The 24,541-nt window shown below is 39.9% G+C and overlaps 1 protein-coding gene across 5 annotated transcripts in view; it reads left to right on the top strand.

Moving 5' to 3' along the window:
• The window catches only part of LOC134677883 (synaptotagmin-7), an 836,427-nt gene that overhangs the window by 743,944 nt on the left and 67,942 nt on the right, over window positions 1-24,541 (top strand). For all 5 annotated transcript variants that reach the window (XM_063536318.1, XM_063536319.1, XM_063536323.1 and 2 more), the window contains 2 exons: window positions 17,469-17,480; window positions 21,349-21,505. In XM_063536318.1, the coding sequence (XP_063392388.1) occupies window positions 17,469-17,480; window positions 21,349-21,505 (169 nt within the window). The remainder of the gene's footprint in view (window positions 1-17,468; window positions 17,481-21,348; window positions 21,506-24,541) is intronic.

Below are 24,541 nucleotides of genomic sequence, written 5' to 3' on the forward strand. Positions count from 1 at the left end.
TTGCTTAACTTTGGTCACGTTTGTTGTATGGGAGCCCCATTTAAATCTTTATTTTATTCTGTTTTTAGTATTTGTTGTTATAGCGGCAACAGAAATACATCATCTGTGAAAATTTCAACTGTCTAGCTATCACGGTTCGTGAGATACAGCCTGGTGACAGACGGACGGACGGACGGACGGACGGACGGACGGACAGCGAAGTCTTAGTAATAGGGTCCCGTTTTACCCTTTGGGTACGGAACCCTAAAAAACGGACTATAGGTCGCAACAGTGTGCGTTTGTTAGCTCGTAACTTGAACTAACAAACGCGCGCTATTGCGACCTAGTTTCTAGTTAATAGATTCCAAAAAATCGACGATGTCACAACTCTCCTCTGTCACAACTCACCTCGGTCTCCCCGACCCCACATACCTAATGTGGGATAAGGGCAGGAAGAAGAAGAAGAATTGACAGGAAACGGCGCAGGATCGGGAAAATTGGCGTGCTCTCGTTTCGGAGGCCAAGACCCTCTTTGGGTTGCTGAGCCTTATTAATTAGTTAGTTAGTTTTAGTTATATATGCACTTATAACAATCCAACAATAGATTTTTGAGTAAACTTTAAATATAGACAATAGTTTGGGTAAGTCTCATTGTTTTTTCTAGCCACGTAATATTTATTGACCACATGGTAGGCAATGACAAAGAAATTTACGAAAATGTTAACACCATCTCAAACACGGATGCTTTTGTCGGTTTTTATTATTTATTGGTCTCTGATACAAGCCTAGTTTAGGCTCTGTTATTATTCTCTATTACCATACCATACCATAGTCTAATAAAACATGGTCTTCTCTTCCCAGAGTGACACAAGCCTACGTCACAATAACATGACCGTCCATATTATTAATCGGTCTCTGGTTCAAGCCTAGTTAGGCTGTGTTATTGCGAGGCTGCTTTATTATTCCTTATTATTACACCTCAAGAACATCAGAGGGCCTACCGCGAACCACGTTCGACGTGTTGCCTCTCTGTGCCACTTGTAAATTCGTACGTAAGTGTGACAGGGAGGCAAGATGAACGTGCTTCGCGGTAGGCTCTCTGGGCGGGACGTAATTCGGGTAAACACGTTGTATGTAAAATAAAAGGCTTTCTCACATGTTGCCTTACAGAAAATTAGGGTAGAATGGGGTTAAAAGGTTCGCGAGTAAAAAGATACAATGCGTGATGCGTATGGTAATTAAAAAGGTATGGTAAAGAAATAAAACTAGTAAATGTAATTTACAAACATTTTTGTATGTTAGCTTTATGTCGACTGAATACTGGTTCTAAAACTGTATTAAGAGCCAACAGGAGTGGTCATTTCTCCATACAAACGTACTCGACTGTTTCCTCCGTGGGTTTTGATGCTAGAGCAATATTTTTTTCAACACAAACTAATATTGTCAATATCTGTGTCGGACCGTTTTGCCTTTTTTGATATTTTTTGTTTTTAAGGCGCTAGAGCCCTTCAAAAATGGCCAAAATGGCCTCATTGACTATGCCGCAATGAGAGCGTAGTATTCAAAACTGATATCAATTAGCCAAAAAAGCAAAACGGTCCGACACAGATAATTATATGGGATGTAAATATCTGGGAGATAAAAAACATATATAAAACGAATGAATGCGCGTTTCCCCAGAGATAAGACCTAGCTAGATCGATTTTTAGCCTACCCCATGTAGCAAATTTCATAGAAATCGTTAGACCCGTTTCCGAGATCCCCGAAATATATAAATAAGTACAAGAATTGCTCTTTTAAAGGTATTTAAAACACTCCCTTTGGTCGTGTTTTAATTTATCGCCACTCGTTTGAAATTTCCTCTTTTCCGCACTTGTATCGTAAATAACTATTGTGCAATTCTCTATTAGATAAATTGTGACCGAAATAAACGTTACTTCCGCTTTGTTAACTTTGGAAACCTTCGTCTTGTTATTTTATTTGCTTTGTCTCGAAATACGGGGTTTTTAGAAAAAAAAACTGGAAATACGAGTATCTTTAAGGCAGAGACAAAAGGATGAAATTACGATTTTACGAGTATCTGTTAGGGTATGTACCTACTCAGCATCAATAGATTTACAAAACAGTTGTTTATGCGACTGTTATATAATGAAAGGCATTAAACAACAAGCTAAAAGCGAGTTTCATAAAAAGACATCACACTTGTGTTTTAATGCCTAATTGTATAGCAGTCACTCTCTTCTCTCTTCTCTTCTCTCTACGTCCTAAACCAGACAAAATAGACTGACAGACGGATAATTTTATCGAAAATATAGTCTATCAGTACATTTCCGTCAGTAGAAAAAAGCGCTAAATTAAAAAAATATGTAAACTAAGTAGTAGAAGTGGAATCATCTTATAGAAAATTTGAATTTCGCGCCTTTTTCTACTGAAAAATTGTTTGACCGGCTATATGAGGGTTCCTTATCGACTAGAGTCGGACCAAGAAAAGTCTGCAGCGGATTTGATAGCCCACGCAGTGCAAGTGTTATTTATACGTCATAATTTCATAGAAGTATGACGTTTAAAATAAGACTTGCACTGCGTGGGCTATCAAATCCGCTGCAGGCTTTTCTTGGTCTGAATCTAAGTAACCCTATACACAGCAGTAAACTATCAAGATATTACTTTAACAATGTGAAAGATCAACCGATCGATAGATTCTAATCTAGATAAGCTCGGAAAATGAAGAAGCGGGCCAAACTTGAGAGCCAATAAGAAAACTGATGGCAAAGATATTGGGCCCGATTCGGATTTTGAAATAGACATCTATTAGACATCACCAAGATACGATAACGATATGTTTAAGATCTAACCTGTCAATTTGACATTTGCGATTCTGGAGATCTCTTGAACGATTTCCACAGGATATGACTTAGAGATCCAATTCACATCTAATAGATATCTTACTCTATCTAGTGTAAAAGTGACATTGGTTGCCCGAATCGCGCTGCAAAAGAGAACTAGTTAACACGTTCGCGGACGCGGATTGCATAGCATCCGTTTTTGTACTCCTCCTGGTGACGCGCCTGCTATTGCATCCGTTATTCTTTTTAAATTTCTTCGTTGAAATGCTTATCAATCCGCTTAACCACAGTATAATATTATTCATCAACTTTTCCTCTACCAGTCACCAGAGTCAAATAATGCGTACTGCCATATTACATAGTTTTATCGAAGTTAAAAATTATCCTGTGACGTCTCCAAATTGGCCCCCCTTTCTGTGACGCGGATGCTATAGCATTCGTCTTTGTATGGCAGCTCCCTTAGTAGCCCGGCAGGTGCGTCTGGGAGTGGACACATGTAATTTGGGTCAATTTCGTGCGCGATAGCGATTTTGACGTATTTTTATAAAATCGTAATTAATGTTTTTCTTACAATTTCTTTAAGTTTTTCATTGTGTTTTAATAAACAAACGTATTTACTTGCTGTTAATTATACTACAGTAAAATTTTGATAACGATTAATGTGAAAAAGTGAGGCATGAATGTGTATACCTATTATTGAAATAATTACGTTACTAGTCATAGTTTTGGTCATATAATTGTGAATTATAGCCTGTTGGCGCTCGATGATCACCTCCCACAAGGTAAGCACCTTATGACACGCATTTGTGGTATCATTCTGTGTATATTTCATGCCTTGTATTTGGTGCAGATGCATCCGAAAAAGAATATAAAGTTGGGTGAATCATCGCTTGGCAGGAAAAGTGGTGGACGCTTTACGTCCAGAACTTAACGCGGCGGTGCGTTACAGGGAACTGAAAAAGTGTAATGCGGTACATATTGACACTTTTGAGAAGTAGTGTTGGCGTAAAATGCTGCGTATACCTTGGACAGCTAGAAGAACAAACCTCTCATTTTAAGAGAGCTCAACATTGCAACTCGGCTCTCTACAACATGCTATGAGACCCATGACTGGGCCTTTAGATTAGAGCCGGTCTCCAACGCATAATTTGTAGGTAGTATCACATAATTTGAGGTCGAATGAACAGCGAACGTGCTTGGCATGGGGCATGTATGAGATGGACTCAATATTACAATGATAAGCAAAGAGGGAACAAAACAGAAGAAGAAAATTGTTTGAAGAGGTCAGCAAATGAGTCTTTAGAGCAAAAATCGCGCCCTTAGGAAGTCAGAAGTCTCAGCCATCAAGTCCATCGAGCACGATGTATGAATGCTATAACATGCGATGTCATATAAAATCCCATCTTGACTACGTCATGTGACAGACATGCTTATGCATCCGAATTGTATAGCATTTGTTCTCACATAGCGTATAAAAAATATACTTCATATTGACGCGGATTGCATAGCATTCGCCTTGCATAGCATTACGCGTCATATACAAACCTAAAAGATATATTTGTAGTGACAGGAATGTTATAACAGTCCCAATATTTCCATACAAAATTTAGGTGTCCAACTGGTGTGACTGAGCGTCCGCGAACGTGTTAATATCTAAACTATAACGTATCTAGTTATGGATCTAGTACGTGTCGTCTCTTGTGAATATCTTGAAGTTCGAATACGGCAGATCAGATACTTTTAGAAGTATTAGAACAAATTAAATTATTTTCAGAAAATATTTTATGTTGTTTTTATTTCAAGTATAAACACTACTATATAAAATATAAACTGGAATAAATGTCATATACTAAGAAAAAGTGACCTAGGCCTCCAGTGCCCCAGGCTAGCTGGTTATGCCGCTGTGGCCTGGTGGCCGAATGGCACAGGCACCTGCCGCGATAGCAGAGGACGCTGGTTCGATTCCAGCCTGGGGCACTGGTCTTGGTCACTTTTTCTTAGATATGACATTTATTTCAGTTTATAAAGATATTAGAGGTTTTTAATTCATATTACACTAGAGACTAATGTAATATAACCCCGCCACTTTGTCTACCTAGAACCGTATTACACCCACATTAATGCCAAATATAGGCACTATACAGGGTGCTTCCTGTAACAGGAGCAATAAATTAAACTAAAGGCTGTGCTGTACTCCTCAAACTGACCAACATTTGTTCAGCAACTTTTAAAAATTATAAATCCTTTAGACTTCCACTTTTTCATACAAAATAAATATTGCCTTCAATGTACGCTGACATCAGTGTGTTTGACGTTACTTGTCACGCTTTTAACATAACAAAATTTGCAATACATTACGTCTTAGAATAAAATTTAAAGTGTAATAAAAATCAAACCATGAGTTATTTTCAAAAGTTGCTGAACAAATGTTGGTCAGTTTGAGGAGTACAGCCTACAGTTAAATTTTTGCTCATATTACAGGCCACACCCGGTATAAGTACCAAATAGAATCATATCAAGCTAGTCTCGAAAAAAAAAGAACGTTTCCAATTAGTCTACCCGCGATACCCTAAAACGGGTCCAAGATCCCGTGTCCCGGACAGCGCGAATTTATATCCTAACTTGCGTTTTTTAGATTGGCCTTGGATTATTACCTTACTTTCCTCCTTCTTTTTCTTTTTCCTTTTTTCTTCCTTTACCTTTTTTCCTTGGTCCTGTTATTCTTTTTTAGGGTTCCGTACCCAAAGGGTAAAACGGGACCCTATTACTAAGACTTCGCTGTCCGTCCGTCCGTCTGTCTGTCACCAGGCTGTATCTCACGAAGCGTGATAGCTAGACAGTTGACATTTTCACAGATGATGTATTTCTGTTGCCGCTATAACAACAAATACTAAAAACAGAATAAAATAAAGATTTAAGTGGGGCTTTCATACAGCAAACGTGATTTTTGACCAAAGTTAAGCAACGTCGGGCGTGGTCAGTACTTGGATGGGTGACCGTTTTCTTTTTGCATTTTTTTCCGTTTTTTTTTGCTTTATGGTACGGAAACCTTCGTGCGCGAGTCCGACTCGCACTTGCCCGGTTTTTGTACTTTTTCCCAGGACTAATTTTATAAAATGGGCATGGTTGAAATCTAAGTACATAATGAGAATACAAACAGAATTATTCGCAAACGAAGTCGCAGGCAGACACTAGTCTATGAAAAGCAGCCAAGTGCGAGAAGGACTCGCCAATGAAGGGTTCCGTAGCAGCAAGTAACATTATAAAATTGCGGTTTACGATTTATGGCGTATTAAAAAAAAACTTACTTACTAGATCTCGTTCAAACCAATTTTCGGTGGAAATTTGCATGATAATGATTTTTTTAGTTTTATCATTCTCGTATTTTAGAAGTTACAGGGGACACATTTCACCATTTTGGAAGTGTCTTTCGCGCAAACTATTCAGTTTAGAAAAAAATGATATTAGAATCCTCAATATCATTTTTGAAGACCTATCCATAGATACTCCACACATATGGGTTTAATGAAAAAAAAAATTTTGTTTCTGTTCTAAGTATGGGGAACCCCCCAAAATTTATTGTTTATTTTTCTATTTTTTTGTGAATATTTTAATGCGGTTCACAGAATACATCTACTTACCAAGTTTCAACAGTATAGTTCTTATAGTTTCGGAAAAAAGTGGCTGTGACATACACGGACAGACAGACGGACAGACATGACGAAACGTTCCGTTGATTGCCATTGACGAAAAGGGTTCCGTTTTTTGCCATTTGGCTACGGAACCCTAAAAATCGGAAAAATCCTTCAAACCAATTAGTCTACCCACAGTACCCTAAAACGGGTCCAAGGTCCCGTGTCCCGGACAGCGTTAGATTTATCTCATGCCCGTCCCTAATTCTATCCCGTGACGTATGGCGCGCTTAGCGTGAAAAGTGATTTCTTTATATAGTTTATGAGGATAGCCCGGGTTATTGATTTGCCTACCTTTGTAACCTGTAAGGACCTGACTGTTAACAAGTTTTTGGCAAAAATTTCATTTTTGGTACAAGCTTTTCGTCGACTGTACTTTTTTTCCACAGCCAACTAATACTCATCGAGACAATTCTTAAGAACCCCAAACACAATTAGGTTTCGTTGTTTTATCACAGAGTTCCTATTGCCACCTCCGGTCTCCATCATTAGATCAACTCGATGACACCATAATATATCTTGCGGTGACAGCATAATACCGCATTGTCACCCGACTTACATATATATGCAAAATTTCAGCTCAATCGAAAACCGGGAGGTGGATCAAATTTAACTTGCAAAATTTGATTACAGACAGACAGACAGACAACGGTCAGGCCCCAATTTCACCACGGTGACAGGTGCGACAATTGTAAAACATCACTGTTGCTGACGTCACTGGCATCCATGGGCTACGGTTACCGCTTACCATCGGGCGGGCCGTATTCCTGTTTGCCACCATCATTGTTTTATTAAAAAAACTTTATTATATCGAAAAAAAAACAGATATTTCTCTTGCTAAGTTTATGACAATTGTCACAAGAAACACGAAAATTGTCACGAAATTCCTGTCAAGATTCACCAACAATTCTACAAATATGTCGACTAAAAAAAAAAATGAGAGAGGCTGTATCAGGGACACAGCCGCTATGGCTGACGTGAAACGTGGTGTGGACCGCCAATGCGAAGGCCGAAGGCTGAGCTCCGCGTAGGGCCGAAGGCCCGAAGCGTCCAGGATTTAAGTGCTATAACACAGAACAATAGTACAAGTGTCTAAATGCGAAGGCCGAAGGCCGAGCTCCGCGTAGGGCCGAAGGCCCGAAGCGTCCAGAATGTTAGTGCTTTAACATAGAACAATAGTACAAGTGTCTAAATGCGAAGGCCGAAGGCCGAGCTCCGCGTAGGGCCGAAGGCCCGAAGCGTCCAGGATTTAAGTACTATAACACAAAACAATAGTACAAGTGTCTAAATGCGAAGGCCGAAGGCCGAGCTCCGCGTAGGGCCGAAGGCCCGAGGCGTCCAGGATTTAAGTGCTATAACACAGAACAATAGTACAAGTGTCTAAATGCGAAGGCCGAAGGCCGAGCTCCGCGTTGGGCCGAAGGCCCGAAGCGTCCAAGATGTCAGTGCTTTAGCACAGAAAAATAGTAAAAGTGTCTAAATGCGAAGGCCGAAGGCCGAGCTCCGCGCAGGGCCGACGGCCCGAAGCGTCCAGGATTTAAGTACTACAACACAAAACAATAGTACAAGTGTCTAAATGCGAAGGCCGAAGGCCGAGCTCCGCGTAGGGCCGAAGGCCCGAAGCGTCCAGGACATCAGTGTTTTAGCACAGAACAATAATACAAGTGTCTAAATGCGAAGGCCGAAGGCCGAGCTCCGCGTAGGGCCAAAGGCCCGAAGCGTCCAGGATTTAAGTGCTTTAACATAGAACAATAGTACAAGTGTCTAAATGCGAAGGCCGAAGGCCGAGCTCCGCGTAGGGCCGAAGGCCCGAAGCGTCCAGAATGTTAATGGTTTAACACCGAACAATAGTACAAGTGTCTAAATGCGAAGGCCGAAGGCCGAGCTCCGCGTAGGGCCGAAGGCCCGAAGCGTCCAGGATTTAAGTACTATAACACAAAACAATAGTACAAGTGTCTAAATGCGAAGGCCGAAGGCCGAGCTCCGCGTAGGGCCGAAGGCCCGAAGCGTCCAGGATTTAAGTGCTATAACACCGAACAATAGTACAAGTGTTTAAATGCAAAGCCCGAAGGCCGAGCTCCGCGTAGGGCCGAAGGCCCGAAGCATCCAAGATGTCAGTGCTTTAGCACAGAAAAATAGTAAAAGTGTCTAAATGCGAAGGCCGAAGGCCGAGCTCCGCGTAGGGCCGACGGCCCGAAGCGTCCAGAATGTTAGTGCTTTAACACAGAACAATAGTATAAGTGTCTAAATGCGAAGGCCGAAGGCCCGAAGCGTCCAGGATTTAAGTACTATAACACAAAACAATAGTACAAGTGTCTAAATGCGAAGGCCGAAGGCCGAGCTCCGCGTAGGGCCGAAGGCCCGAAGCGTCCAGGACATCAGTGTTTTAGCACAGAACAATAATACAAGTGTCTAAATGCTAAGGCCGAAGGCCGAGCTCCGCGTAGGGCCGATGGCCCGAAGCGTCCAGAATGTTAGTGCTTTAACACAGAACAATAGTATAAGTGTCTAAATGCGAAGGCCGAAGGCCCGAAGCGTCCAGGATTTAAGTACTATAACACAAAACAATAGTACAAGTGTCTAAATGCGAAGGCAGAAGGCCGAGCTCCGCGTAGGGCCGAAGGCCCGAAGCGTCCAGGACATCAGTGTTTTAGCACAGAACAATAATACAAGTGTCTAAATGCTAAGGCCGAAGGCCGAGCTCCGCGTAGGGCCGAAGGCCCGAAGCGTCCAGAATGTTAGTGCTTTTACACAGAACAATAGTACAAGTGTCTAAATGCGAAGGCTGAAGGCCGAGCTCCGCGTAGGTCCGAAAATCCGAAGCGTCGAGGATTTAAATGCTATAACACAGAACAATAGTACAAGTGTCTAAATGCGAAGGCCGAAGGCCGAGCTCCGCGCAGGGCCGAAGGCCCGAAGCGTCCCGGACATCAGTGTTTTAGCACAGAACAATAATACAAGTGTCTAAATGCGAAGGCCGAAGGCCGAGCTCCGCGTAGGGCCGAAGGCCCGAAGCGTCCAGGATTTAAGTGCTTTAACATAGAACAATAGTACAAGTGTCTAAATGCGAAGGCCGAAGGCCGAGCTCCGCGTAGGGCCGAAGGCCCGAAGCGTCCAGAATGGTAGTGCTTTAACACCGAACAATAGTACAAGTGTCTAAATGCGAAGGCCGAAGGCCGAGCTCCGCGTAGGGCCGAAGGCCCGAAGCGTCCAGGATTTAAGTGCTATAACACCGAACAATAGTACAAGTGTTTAAATGCAAAGCCCGAAGGCCGAGCTCCGCGTAGGGCCGAAGGCCCGAAGCATCCAAGATGTCAGTGCTTTAGCACAGAAAAATAGTAAAAGTGTCTAAATGCGAAGGCCGAAGGCCGAGCTCCGCGTAGGGCCGACGGCCCGAAGCGTCCAGAATGTTAGTGCTTTAACACAGAACAATAGTATAAGTGTCTAAATGCGAAGGCCGAAGGCCCGAAGCGTCCAGGATTTAAGTACTATAACACAAAACAATAGTACAAGTGTCTAAATGCGAAGGCCGAAGGCCGGCCCAGGATTTAAATGCTATAACACAGAACAATAGTACAAGTGTCCAAATGCGAAGGCCGAAGGCCGAGCTCCGCGTAGGGCCGAAGGCCCGAGGCGTCCAGAATATTAGTGCTTTAACACAGAACAATAGTATAAGTGTCTAAATGCGAAGGCCGAAGGCCCGAAGCGTCCAGGATTTAAGTACTATAGCACAAAACAATAGTACAAGTGTCTAAATGCGAAGGCCGAAGGCCGAGCTCCGCGTAGGGCCGAAGGCCCGAAGCGTTCAGGATTTAAGTGCTTTAACATAGATCTACAAGTGTCTAAATGTAGACGCTTGTAATATTGTTCTGTGTTAAAGCACTGACATCCTGGACGCTTCTTGCCTTCGGCCTTACGTAGAGCGCAGCCTTCGACCTTCGCATTTAGTTAGACTCTTGTACTATTGCTTTGTGTTTGAATACCGAAGTCGCACATCTCGCGAATGCGTGATGTATTATAATAATTTTGAGTAATATCTAAATTTTATCTGTAAAGATGATTTGGGGTCATAATGATTCGCTGTATCTAGATGAACTTGAATACAGCATTTGATGGGTAATTTTAAAATAATTAATTACAGCGTCACACTTATTTAAATAATTAAATGATCAATTCATTTTGGAGTAATGAATGTAACGATTAGGTACAATTTTTTTGTAAATAACACACCAAAATTACGAGAATAGATATTTTATACGGGTAATACACGTTTTATAGCAAACTCGTTCGTGTTTTTCCTGTAGCCATCGCATTTAAGGGAATCTAAAAGCAATTTTTTACGCAGCACCTTTACAGGCAGAATATTTCATTCAATACTTGAGACTCAAATGAGAAAAACCGGATATATATGAACCACAGTCGTTACCTTTTATAGTACCTATTGTCCACAGAAGTGACCTTTTCCAAATTATGTTTTACCCATTACATCAGAAAGTACCTAACTAAGATTATTATATACTTACTAGCATTAGGAACTCGGGATTGTCAAGCAGCCGTCATACGTTATATGTGTTCTATCAAAGTAACTCGCGCCGCCATGATGCTAATGCATTATTTGAGGAGATGAGCATGTATTACTATGGTGAATGTGGTATTAAAAGAACCGTTATTGCTTTATCTTACTATTTCAGGTATATTTTGTCAGTTTTGCGCCCTTTGTTTCGCACACGGTTGCCTCAAACAAGAGCAGTGATAAAAATTCTGTAAAAACTGTCACATTTTTATTTTTTAACAGCTTATTATAATTCCACGTACTTTATTTTACTCATATTTCATTAAAATAAAGTAAGGTCTATCATATGACATGAATTTTACCGAAATCAGTTAATGGGCTGATGAGTCATTACTAAATGAACACTGAAAATAGGGGTCATTTTTGCTCCGAATACGTCGTGTCTAGCGCAGAATCAGCGCCATCTATGTCAGCGGCACGTGCTGTTTCGAGTAATGGCTACTTTCTTCTACACATCTGTGTCAAAACTATGTTTATAGGTATTATAGTTTCGGAGATATTAGCCGCCGCGCCATAACACTTTTTCGTTACATCGGTTTTTGATCCGAGCCCCTCTACGGGTTTTTAAAGACGTTTACCTACGTTTCACGTCAATAATTCTTGTTTCACAACATAGTTGTAATACATACAATTGTAGCAAAATGCCTGTCATGTTTGTAAGTATTTCTATACAAAATATTTTATAAAATTGTAATATGTCACCTGTCGCTTGACAATTGTCGCTCGACATATGTCACTGACAATTGTAGCCGTGGTGAAATTGGGGCCAGGTGAAAGTAAATAAAAGCTTGTAAAATACCTATTACCGGAGACGTCATGGAATCGCGAACATTCTGACATGATGACGCCACCTAGATTGACGGACACTTAGTCCGATTATTAAGATAAGTACTTGAACTTTACAATTTATACTTTTATAGCTAACACGGGACGGCGTGGCTCACTCCGCGATTTCGTCGCTTTGCTACAGGTAGCTAAAAGTACATCCGTTCGACCCCAATTTTGGGGTTTGCCATAAGCCGCGCGTGGCGCTGTCGCCACCTAGCGGCCATATCTGTCCTGATCGTAACAGACGCGTTTTGTTAGAGTGAGTCTTCTGTACCTAGTACTATTATTTATTCTGGGACGGGACTTTATCGCGTAAAACTTACGTCTGCTTGTGACCATGAACGTAACGTCACGTTCGAAACGTCAGGCCATAAATAAACGTAAGTTTTACGCGATTAATAGGTCAGGAAATGAATGCTCAAAAAACGTCATGTCTAGCAGCGTCACTAATGTAGATATCAAGATAAAATTGAAAGCCCTAAATAAACTTTCAAGAGCGGATATCTCAAAAACTATTCAAGATATCGAAAAATTTGACTGAATAAAACTTGTAACAAATTTTATCAGCTTTTGGTTTGTCTTGGTAGTCAGGTCGCTAAGACGCAAAATTTCCAAGATATAAGTGAAAAACCGAAAAATGAGACCTTCTTTCCCTCCTCTACCCCCCAGCACCGGGGCTACGGCCGGGGACTTTTGATATGTTCACCTCCTAACTAGTCCAAACAAAGTTACGTAGTCAAAAATTGTGTTCCTAGCATTTCCCTCTATACAGGGTGTAATTTTTTACGTGATACAAAATATGTTTATCTAACTCCATAAACAACTAGCAATTGAATGCTCCTACTCTCGTTGAAATCAGACAATTTTTTTTTTAATTTTTTTATTTTTTTTCGTGATATTTTTTGTACTTTTAAAGGATATTATGATATTAAAACAGCTTTATAAGATATTTAAAATGTAAAGTGAACTAAATTACTTTTCAAAGTAGCATAAATCACAAAAAATGTTTAATGACTTGTGATTTACGCTACTTTGAAAAGTAATTTAGTTCACTTTACATTTTAAAGCTGTTTTAATATCATAATATCCTTTAAAAGTACAAAAAATATCACGAAAAAAAATAAAAAAAATAAAAATAAAATTGTCTGATTTTAACGAGAGTAGGAGCATTCAATTGCTAGTTGTTTATGGAGTTAGAAAAACATATTTTGTATCACGTAAAAAATTACACCCTGTATAACTTCTCATTGCTTGGCCTATAAGTCCCGTGTTAGTTACATAAGTATGAGTGAAAATCGTGTTAGTTTACAATTTATTTTTATACTAATTTAGTATGAGAGTGCAGTGACAACGAGTCTTGTATGCAGGCCCCCATTTCACCAACGTGACAGGTGCGACAATTCGACAAGTCTCATTGTTGCTGACATCACAGGCATCCATGGGCTACGGTTATCGCTTACCATCGGGCGGGCCGTATTCCTGTTTGTCCCCATCATTGTATTATTTAAAAAAACTTTATTATATCGGCAAAAAGCAGTTATTTCTTTTGTGATGTTTATGATGATATGATGATAATGACAATTGTCACAAGATTTCAAAGAACTTTCGGTAATTCTTGACAGCAAATGAGTTCTGTGTCGGAATTTCGTGACAATTGTCGTATTTCTTGTGACAATTGTCATTAGCTTCGCAAAATAAATACTTATTTACTGGCGATATAGTGGAGTTTTTTTAATTAACATGTTGGTGGCAAACAACCACACCGCCCGTCTGGTGGTAAGCGGTTACCGTAGCCTGTAAAAAAAGGCCTGTGAGGTCAGTAACAGTGATGTCGAGAAATGGGACATTTGTCACGATGGTGAAATAGGGCCCTGCATCTAGTAACTCTTAGTATCTGTGATTTGTGGGCAGCGGGCAAACGGCTAACCGACTAACTAGTTCAGGCAAACGCCCGAGCTAACGAGACCGGCTAGGCTGACGGACACCTAAATAGTCCAATCAGTGAGGTACTGTTCAATCCTGTTATAATACAAAACAGTCTATGGCTTAGTAAACGGCTAGCGAAACTAGTTCAGGCAAACGCCCGAGCTAACGAGACCGGCTAGGCTGACGGACACCTAAATAGTCCAATCAGTGAGGAACTGTTCAATCCTGTTATAATATAAAGCAGTCTATGGCTTAGTCAGTAAATGGGTAACTAGAGAGTGAGACATCAGAATAGCCTAGCAGGACTCAACTTTCGACTCAATTTTGTCTTATTTTGACTTCACTTGCAAGGTATCTCGTTCGTACTTTTATTGTGTGCGATGTGGGAAGTAACTACACACCCAAGTAACACAATACCTAACCTAACCTATAGATAGTAACCTGTGTTGTGTGCAATAAAGTGATTACTACTACTACTACTACTACTTCTACTACTACTACACTTCTACTATTACTACTATAGTCAGACTGTAAAAAGTCTGCAACATTTTGCATTTTAAACGTCAAACTTCTTTGAAATTATGACGTATACATAACACTTTCACTGCGTGGGCTATCAAATCCGCTGCAGACTTTTATTGGTGCGACTATAGGTACAATACGATTGCTAGCGAAATGCGTTGCAGTTGGTGTTAAATTAAGATACATAAGTTCTTGGGATATGATACATAAGTACATAAGCTACATAACATCTTAGGTAAAGAATGAACTCAATATTGTTACATCACAATAATATATTCTTCAAATGATGCAGAACTGTGTTAAGAAATTTCGAAGTTCTCGGTTGAAAATTGTTAACGACTTTTGAGCCAATTCACTGTTCAATTTGGCTCATATCCTATCATCATGATCTTCCTCGCGTTATCCCGGGATTTTTGCCACGGGTCAATGGAGCCTGGGATCCGCTTGGCAACTAATCCCAAGAATTGGCGGCACTAGTTTTTACGAATGCGACTTATGCCTTAGAATAGAATAGAATAGTTTATTTGTGTAAAAAAGGGTATAAATTGATACATAATATTTTTCCAATCCTATTGGGAATAGTCCGGTTTCCTTACGATGTCTTCCTTCAATGAAAAGCGACTGGTAAATATCAAATGATATTTCGTACACTAGTTCCGAAAATCTCATTGGTATGAGCCGGGGTATGAACCCGCGACCTCCGGATTGAAAGTCGCACGCTTTTGCCGCTAGGCCACCAGCGCTTTTAGCTCATATCCTATATTCATTGACAACAATACTCGTATGAACAAAACAACACAAAATTGTTGTTAAAAAAAGCCACATACACGATGAGGAATACATGTTAATGTCTTGTATTTAAATACATTTAAAAATCTAGAAAAGCCTATTCGACCGTACACCTTCCTGTTAAGACTAGAATCTTCGTTGATTGGAGTATTATTCCGTTCAATGCACAAGGAAATTGTTAGAAGCCTATTTCAATTCTGTTAGAATCTGAAACCACTATCCATTGCAAATGCAGGTAAAATTGAGGCAATATCGGCGAAAAATACTTACCTATCTGTATGTATAGCACAAGGTATAAATATACCTATATTCTGTATCTTTAGATATTTAAATAAAAGTATACAAACAATTTGTACATTTTCGAGTAGTTTATTGGTTTATTGGCCAACCGACCAAATACAAAACCGCCTGGATCTGTCACTGAACGACCTGACTAACCTACTCGTACATTATTTGATCGTGTAATGTGTTCAATTGTTCATCTACCCTCAACTGGTTTAAGGAGTCATTAAAGTGATATATATGTCGGCGGCCGATCGTAAGATCAGGCATATCGTGAAATTCCTAGGCATATCGTGAAACGTGAAAATCTTTGACTCGTTCCCTGAGTCGACGGAGCCCCGCTACGCGGGGCTCCTATTTCTGGGCAGTTTGCCCTTCGGACATATGAAGCAACCTAACGAACCTATCCTACCTATGTATTGGTTTAATGTGACTATCGTCAAAACATTACACAGGAACATTACGATCTGCCTGATCTTAGGGCCCCCCCCACATCTGGCGTCTTTCGAGCGTCGGCGTCTACAATTCTATGGCCGACGTCGACGCAACATCGACGCAGCGTCGACGCAACTGCGCAGCGACGTCATTTTCCATAGCGCTTGACCGACGCCGACAGACGCCGACGCTCGAAAGACGCCAGATACGTGGGGGGGGGCCTTACGATCGGCCGCCGACATAATACATGGCAACTATGACGAATCCTGCGCTATGGATCGATATTGTATTTAATTTGGATTATTTTTATTTTCAATAAAGTAGGTATATTAACTTGTTATGTATAAAAAAATATAATTATGTATAACACAATATTTTGTCTTTTCCTTCCCTCATTTTTATAATGATTTAAATCCAATACAAATGGCACCCATAGCGTACCAAATGAAAAAGAAAAATGGAGCAATATATCTAGCAGAACGCAATAGCGCTTAAGTGGAAACCGCGGACGGGTCCACACCGACCACACAGACGTTGGGCATAGAATAGAACAGCGGTTCTCAAACTTTTTTGGCGACGGAACCGTTTCGGCAAGCGAAATATTTGACGGAACCCCAAATTAAAAATGTTCGTTCATCACTGTGGACCAGATATACCTATAAAAGAGCTGGTTTTTTTTCTTATTATTAGAAGTATATTTTCGCGGAACCCCAACAGAGGCTTTGCGGAACCCTAGGGTTCAGCGGAACACACTTTGAGAATGGCTGGAATAGAAACATTGATAGACTGCCGTATTCGAACTTCAAGATATTTACAAGAGACGACACGTACTAGATCCATTCTAGATACATTATACGGCGCGATTCGGGAAATGAATTAGAGATTCACTAGATATGAAATAGTAAAGATACGTGACGTTCCACGGCAAAAGGTACCTTATCGCGGCTGGCGTTTTACGCTATTATTAACGCCGCTCCAATATTCAGCCGGGGCAATGGTACCTTTTGCCGTGGCCGTCACATATCTTTACTATTTCATATCTAGTGAATCTCTAAGTCATTTCCCGAATCGCGCCGATAGTTTAGATATCAACTAGTTCTCTTTTGCTGCGCAATTCGGGCAACCAATGTCACTTTTACGTTACATAGAGATTAGATGTGAATTAGATCTCTGAGTTATATCCTATGGAAATCGTTCAAGAGTATCTCCAGAATCGCGCAAATGTCAAATTTGACAGGTTAGATCTTAAACATATCGTCATTGTATCCTGTGATGTCTAAAAGATGTCATAGAATACAAAAGAAAAGAAAAAGAAAACGTGCGGTCGGTGTGTCTTTATTATTCTAAGTGTTCTTATATTAAAATCAACCATTTTTTAAATAACACTCTTAACAGCGGAAAAGTTCAATGTGTACTCTAAATATTTCTTCTTGCATTTTTGTCAATCTTGTCAGGCTTTAAACCCGCCATCTATTGGAAATAAATTGCCGAGATTATCTTGATTGTGATAAGATAACCCTATAGGTTTATTTTGTATACGACGACCACTAATATATACTTTTTTTGTTCCATGTATCGCCATCTTGGATCCTGCAGAGCGCAGCTTGAGTGAGTATTACTTTTTCACACCACCTATTCGGAAAAGAGCTTTTTCTTCCCTGCTAGGAGGGATCAAAGTGGTACTTTTCCTCCCTGCTAGGAGGGATCAAATTAACACTTTTCTGTTCTAGCACACTATTTTTACATTTTTTTGTACATTATTTTTTTAGCTTAAATAATCTGTTTAAGCATCAGATTGTCAACACTAAGATTTATTAATTTTCCTCATAGTTGATATGAAAAGCAGTAGGTATGTGTCACACGGTATCAAAAATATTTCGTCTTGGGCGTCAACACTTGAATCCCTCATTACACTCAGGATTCTAGATTGTAGAATCCATCGCTTCATTCAGGAATAAATGTACGCCCTTGACGGAAATATATCATTTTCCCTTGTAACACAAACTACTATAGTATGCTTTATTCGAAGTTATTCACTTTACTCCCTAGGTGAAGACTACCAAAGTGATGTATCGTTCCAAGCAAAACGAAACCATAAGGCTCACACTGACAAAAAGTTATCAAAATCTTGTAGAGCCAAGCTTCTAACTCTACAAGCCCTAACTTCACAGACTCTACACATTAGTCAAAATTTGTGGCTTGGCCGTTTTGTTGCTACAACTATTTTATAATTACACCCCGCTATCTAATGCTCAGTTTGGGGGCAAATAGTGATGTTGCTTCACATTATTAGTCGATTCATATTTATCTACAAAGGGTTGTTTGTCAAAATAAAATTCTTATTTTGTGAATGCTCTAGACATTCATTCCAGACATTGATTATCGCAACTGCCCCATCACTTGCCCCCAAACTGAGCATTAGATAACGGGGTGTATTTATAATAAAAAATAATGAAAAGTGAATAAATTTTTCACCTTACGCCCATGTGACGAAATGGTCAAGCCACATATTTTGACTAAGGTGAAGAGTTTGTGAAGTTAGGGCTTGTAGAGTAAGAAGCTTGGCTAAGTGCGACTTGCGAGCCTTATGGTTTCGTCTTGGCAACATTTTACATGAAAATGTTTTTGGTGGGATCGCATTTTCACGGAAACGTACGATTACGGCATTTTGCGGCACGTGAATGAAATGTATTTAAAAAACCCGTCTGTAGGGGTCGGATCAAAAACAAAGTAGGTAATTAAGACCGATTCACACTTGACTGCACATTTCTAACAGGTTTGCCAGTCATCTATTAGGTAAAGAACTATTTTGTGTATTTTTTTCAAAATTTTAGAGCCAGTCGTTTCGGAGATAAAAGGGGGGGGGGGGGGGAATGATCGGACAGACAGACAGACAGACGCCGCACGAGTGATCCTATAAGGGTTCCGTTTTTTCCTTTTGAAGTACGGAACCCTAAAAATGACAATAGTAGACTTACGGTAAAATAGATGATATGTAACCCTCAAGCAGAGATTGACTCGCATTTGGCTGAGATAGGTACCTACCTTAAAATGCTGTTTAGCAAAAAATATGGTAAAAATCATAAAACACAATTGCGAAAGTAATTTACCAAGAAAATTGTTTGCTGGAAGTTTAAATTAAAAAATAATGATAATGACTCAAGTTTAGATAGTAATTTAGGCAGATTAAGAAGAATGAGGGAGCCACAGATTAAACAATACAGGCACTTTATCCTCGTGTTATGCGGGGTGTGCACAATCGTCGACACCCCGAGACAGATCCATCTTCTAGTCCATCAATGACATCAATCGTCTTTCGAACGGGCCGCTCGATGACTGCTGTCTTCGCGGTAAGAAAACGTGTTTTAGCTGTCATATTTGCCCGCAATTGACGATTTTCGGTATTGGCGGTAGCCCCCCAGGCCGAGAGATGCTGCTCCCTTCTCGTCTCGCTTTTCCTCTTGTCTCGTCTCGCGCTTCTCCGATTGGATCGGAGCGGTGTCGAAACTCGGCGAGAGGCTATCGACGATGTGTACATCAGCCGACATTATAAATAAATAAATATCTGGGGACATCTCACACAGATCAACCTAGCCCCAAACCATAGTCTAATAAAACATGGTCTTCTCTTCCCAGAGTGACACAAGCCTACGTCACAATAACATGGCCGCTATATATAGCGCTATCGCATATTATCATACAGCGCTGTCGCATGATGACGTAGGCTTGTGTCAGTCAGGTGACCTAGAAAAGACGGGAAGAGAGTACCAGGCGGAGTATATTATTATACCATGCCATGCCCCAAATTAAGCAAAGCTTGTACTATGTACTATGGCTGCTAGGCGACGACATACATACTTATATAGATATATACATATGTAGAAAACACCCACGAATCAGGAGTAAATTTATGTGTTCATCACATAAATAAATGCCCTTACCGGGATTCGAACCCAGGACCGTCGGCTTCAGAGGCAGGGTCACTAGGTCACTACCCACTAGGCCAGACCGGTCATCAAAAGTAAATCGTGGTAAGTAAGGGCATTTATTCGTGTGTTGATCACAAATGGGGCATTATCTATGAAAAGGGACCTTATTGTCGTTGGCGCTTAAGCCGCACAGCGTCGCGCGGCATTGTATTTATATCGGAGCATCGTTAAAAATGGCGTAACCGCCATCGACAATAAGGTCCCTTTTCATAGATAACGTCACAAATATTTGTTCCATATTTATGGATGTTTTGTATGTTCTCTACATTATACAATAGTCATATATCGTCGTCTAGTACCCACAATACAAGACAATGAGCTTATAGGTCTTGTGGTCTGTGAAAAATTATCCTACAATATTAATTTTCCTTTCACCCTTCCTTTCTTCTTTTATTTATTTAAACTTTATTGCACAACGTATACACATGTACAAATAGCGGATTTAATGCCAAAGGGCATTATCTACCAGTCAACTATAGGCCCAAACAGAAACATTAAAAGATGGTGCAAGGAAAAACAAACAACACCAGTAAAGACAATTGACAAATAAATAAATAATAGTTATTTGTTTCACTCGGGGGCAAAGTTGTTGTTTAACCGCTCGTGCTAATATTGATACCCGAGCAAGCGAAAGATTCCAAAATTGAACCACGAGCGTAGCGAGTGGTTCGAAAAATGGAATCTTGAGCGTTGCGAGGGTTTCAAAGCACGAGGGTTAAACAAACTTTGCCCCCGAGTGAAACACAAAATTTTTCACCTCACCAACCCGAAACAAATACTAAATGTAAAATATCAAACAAAATCAAACCAAATCAAATCAAAATGAATGTTATTAAATATTTATCATCTAAATAAATCATCATTTAAAAGTCAATTCTACCAGCAAACATAAGAGAACTACTCAAAATTTGCATTTGCTTACTTTGCCTCACATGTGGATAAAATGCAACTTTGCTATTCGATTTCGAAGTGCAAAGTAAGCCTTTCCGAGCTGGTGTGGTGAAAATAAATAAATATTGGGGACATCTTACACAGATCAACCTAGCCCCAAACTAAGCAAAGCTTGTACTATGGGTGCTAGGCGACGACATACATACTTATATATATAAATACATACTTATATACATAGAAAACACCCATGACTCGGGAACAAATATTAGTGTTCATCACACAAATAAATGCCCTTACTGGGATTCGAACCCAGGACCATCGGCTTAGCAGGCAGGGTCACTACCCACTAGGCCAGACCGGTCGTCAAACACACAAATACATTACAAAAGCAAACATTCCCTTTATCTTTCCTCCAACTTTATTTCCTTTCTTCCTTATTTTCGTTCATTATTTTTTTTTTTCTTTCTTTCTTCTTATTTTCTTCCTTTCTTAATTTTTTCTTTCCTTTTTTTCTATATTTTCGTCCTTTTTTTGGGTTTTGATTCCTTTCTTCCTTTCTAACAGCTTGTCCACTAACACTAAACGCCCATCCCCAGGACAACATCGACCAGCAGCCCCGGCGCGAAGTCCCCGGCGGGCAGCAGCGCCGGCGCCGCCGCCGGCGCCTCCACCGCGCCCGGGGAGCGCACGCCGACCGCGCACAACAAGCAGCTGCAGAATGTCAAGGGGCAAGACCACCCGCCGCACCCCAGCGTAAGTTGAAAGAGGCTTACATTAAAAGTAAAACAATGAAAAAGCAGGAAAATCGGCGTCATTTTTTGTATTTTTCACTTTTGGTCTAATCCTGTTAAAAATCTTTATTACGTTGGATTTGACATTTAGTAAGACAAGCTACATAGAAGATTTGGACAAAAAGACATAACAGACAGTAAGAGCATAAAGACAGTACTTATAGTAAAACAGAGGAAACAAGTTTTTGGACAGTGACAAAGAGACTAATGAGAGTAGATGAATAAAGAGACGACACAGACAAAAAGTACAGCAGAGTAAAGGTAGAGGTGTAGAAACGGACAGAATAAAAAGAGAGCAGTTTCAATGTGGATAGAGACAACAGTGAGAATGACAGAGACATACAGCCCCGCCCCAAGTCCCCGGCGGGCAGCAGCGCCGGCGCCGCCGCCGGCGCCTCCACCGCGCCCGGCGAGCGCACGCCGACCGCGCACAACAAGCAGCTGCAGAATGTCAAGGGGCAAGACCACCCGCCGCAAGTTGATACGCCAGCGTAAGTTGATACTATAAGGACTGCTACAAAGTTATAATTCTAAACGACACAGAATTTTTTTTTTTCTTTATTTTCTTAATTTTTGGACCGACTATGTTAAAAGTCTACGTTGGGTTAGAGAAAGACAATACAACAACAGTAATCAGTTTTTGGAGGTAAAAAAAGAAAAGGGAAGACGTCAAATAAAAGCATAAAGAACGACAGAGTATGACACTCATAGGAAGACTAAGGCTTACATTTAAAGTAGGTAAAAACTATGAAAAAGCAGGAAAATCGACGTCATTTTGTATTTTTCACTTTTGGCCTGTTAAAAATCTTTATTACGTTGGATTTGACATTTAGTAAGACATGGAAGATATGGACAAAATGACATAACAGACAGACAGTAAGGGCATAAAGACAGTACTAATGAGAGTACATGAATAATATGACACGACACAGACAAAAAAACGGCTGAGTAAAGGTAGAAGTTTAGAAACAGACAAAATAAAAAGAGAGCAGTTTCAATGTGGATAGAGACAACAGTGAGAATGACAGAGACAGACAGCCATCAGCGCCAAATCCCCAGCACCTTGTGATATAAGAACTGCTGCAAAGTCGAATTTTTAAAAGACATTTAAGCATTTTGGACCGTGTTAAAAATCTAAACAGAAAATAAAGTTTTTGAAGGTACAATAAGAAACAAGGAAGACAGAAGGATATTAATGACATGAGATACAAGACTTTTAAGAGGATAATTTACTTAAGTCTGAACGCTAAGCGCGAAGAACGATACGATAGAGATAGGAATAAGGGGTCAATGTACGAAATTCTTTGTGCTTACCGTCCCTGCTTTGACGCAGACGTTATTGACAATTTAGTTAGTTTTAGTATTGTATGTGATAAATAATACGATTTTAGGTAACAACGAGCACGTAAGTATATAACTGTAATAGTAGATTTAATGGAAATGGAGATCTTGAGTAAATTAATGTTTACTTAGTTTTCTATACCTTCCTGAGACTCAATATAATATTAAAACTACATAACTCCTTCAATGGAATTTCAACTTTCTCTATAAAGAATAAAGTTGTTATTAGCTTGTTCCATTCGGTTTGAAACTCCTAGAGTTAGACTAAGCAAACTCACAGCGATTTTGATAGCACGGACTGTGCAAGTGTTATTTTAAGCGTCATATTACTATGAAATGATGACGTTTAATATAACGCTTGCACGGTGCTATCAAAATCGCTGCTGGTATAGCTTGGTCTATCTCTTACGGCCCGATTCGAACTATAAGATACCTCAGTTAATAGATCTAGAAACGATATGGATTAGATATGTCAGTGTCAAATGTAACGTTTCTTCCAACAAAGACGTCACTTTTGAAACTGATACATGACAATCTATATCGTATCTATTCTTAGAAGGTAGGATCGCATAGAAGTGGTATACGCGTACCTCCGTGAGGGACATCCTATGTTGACATCGCGTGTGTAGGGCGTTAGTGACAGTTTCACTTGACTGGTCCTGTCATAGAAGTAGCATCCTATAGAAGTGGTATACGCAACAAGCGAATCCTAGGTCTATGGGCATACGCGTGCCTCCGTGAGGGACAAAACATACGCAAATGCGACACTGTGATTGGTCGAATTCATTTGTTGCCCACCATTCTCCATACTAATAAAAAGGTGGGGAACAAACAAAAAGTGAGACTGTGACAAGGACAAGCAATAATACCGCTTTCTCTGCTACTCCTACTGAAAGATACATAAGACTATCCCGTTCTGTCAGTTACCCCCACCACTCATGCCAGATCCAGGTATATCCTAGATTCATGTATCTATTAAAGTTCGTATTTTATAGTTCGAATCGGGCAGTTATAATCTAATGTGTATCAAACGATTCCAAAATACACTTTGTAACATATGCAACTGAGTTTATTTTCGAATGACTATTTTTGTTAAATATTATGTGTCAGGAGGGGATAGATTGGTTATGTTATGATAATTGGTTGTTGTAATAATAATATCGATGTTTGTTATTATTGATGTTGTATAATAACAATTGTATTTGTATTGTTTTTAACAGGTTTTTTTGTACATTGTCACAGAACGTAACATGTGATTTGTAAAAAGCAACTATAGCTGCTTAAACAAAACAACAACATTGAAAAATGTATTCATTATACACAAAGACAAAAAGTACAATAACTCATGATTGTCCAATGATAATTTTAAAACAAATTGTGTACAATAACAAAAAGGTATCAAATAGGTATAAGTACCCTAGGGGTTTTTGTATGGAACTCTGAGTTTCCAAAACTTCCCGCTTGGCGCGCTGTTAAAAATGCCATACAAACATATACATAACGAACGCACATCATGCTATCCAATGAAAGTTACACTAGGGGTTCCGGTAAAAAAAATCACTTCAAAAACTGACAGCAAAGTTACATTTTATTCACATGTGAGGCAAAATAATCAAATGCAACTTTTGAGTTGCTTTCTTAAGTTTGCTGGTAGAAT

Source organism: Cydia fagiglandana, chromosome 27 (genome assembly GCF_963556715.1).
Source record: "Cydia fagiglandana chromosome 27, ilCydFagi1.1, whole genome shotgun sequence".
In the NCBI taxonomy this organism is placed as follows: Eukaryota; Metazoa; Arthropoda; class Insecta; order Lepidoptera; family Tortricidae; genus Cydia; species Cydia fagiglandana.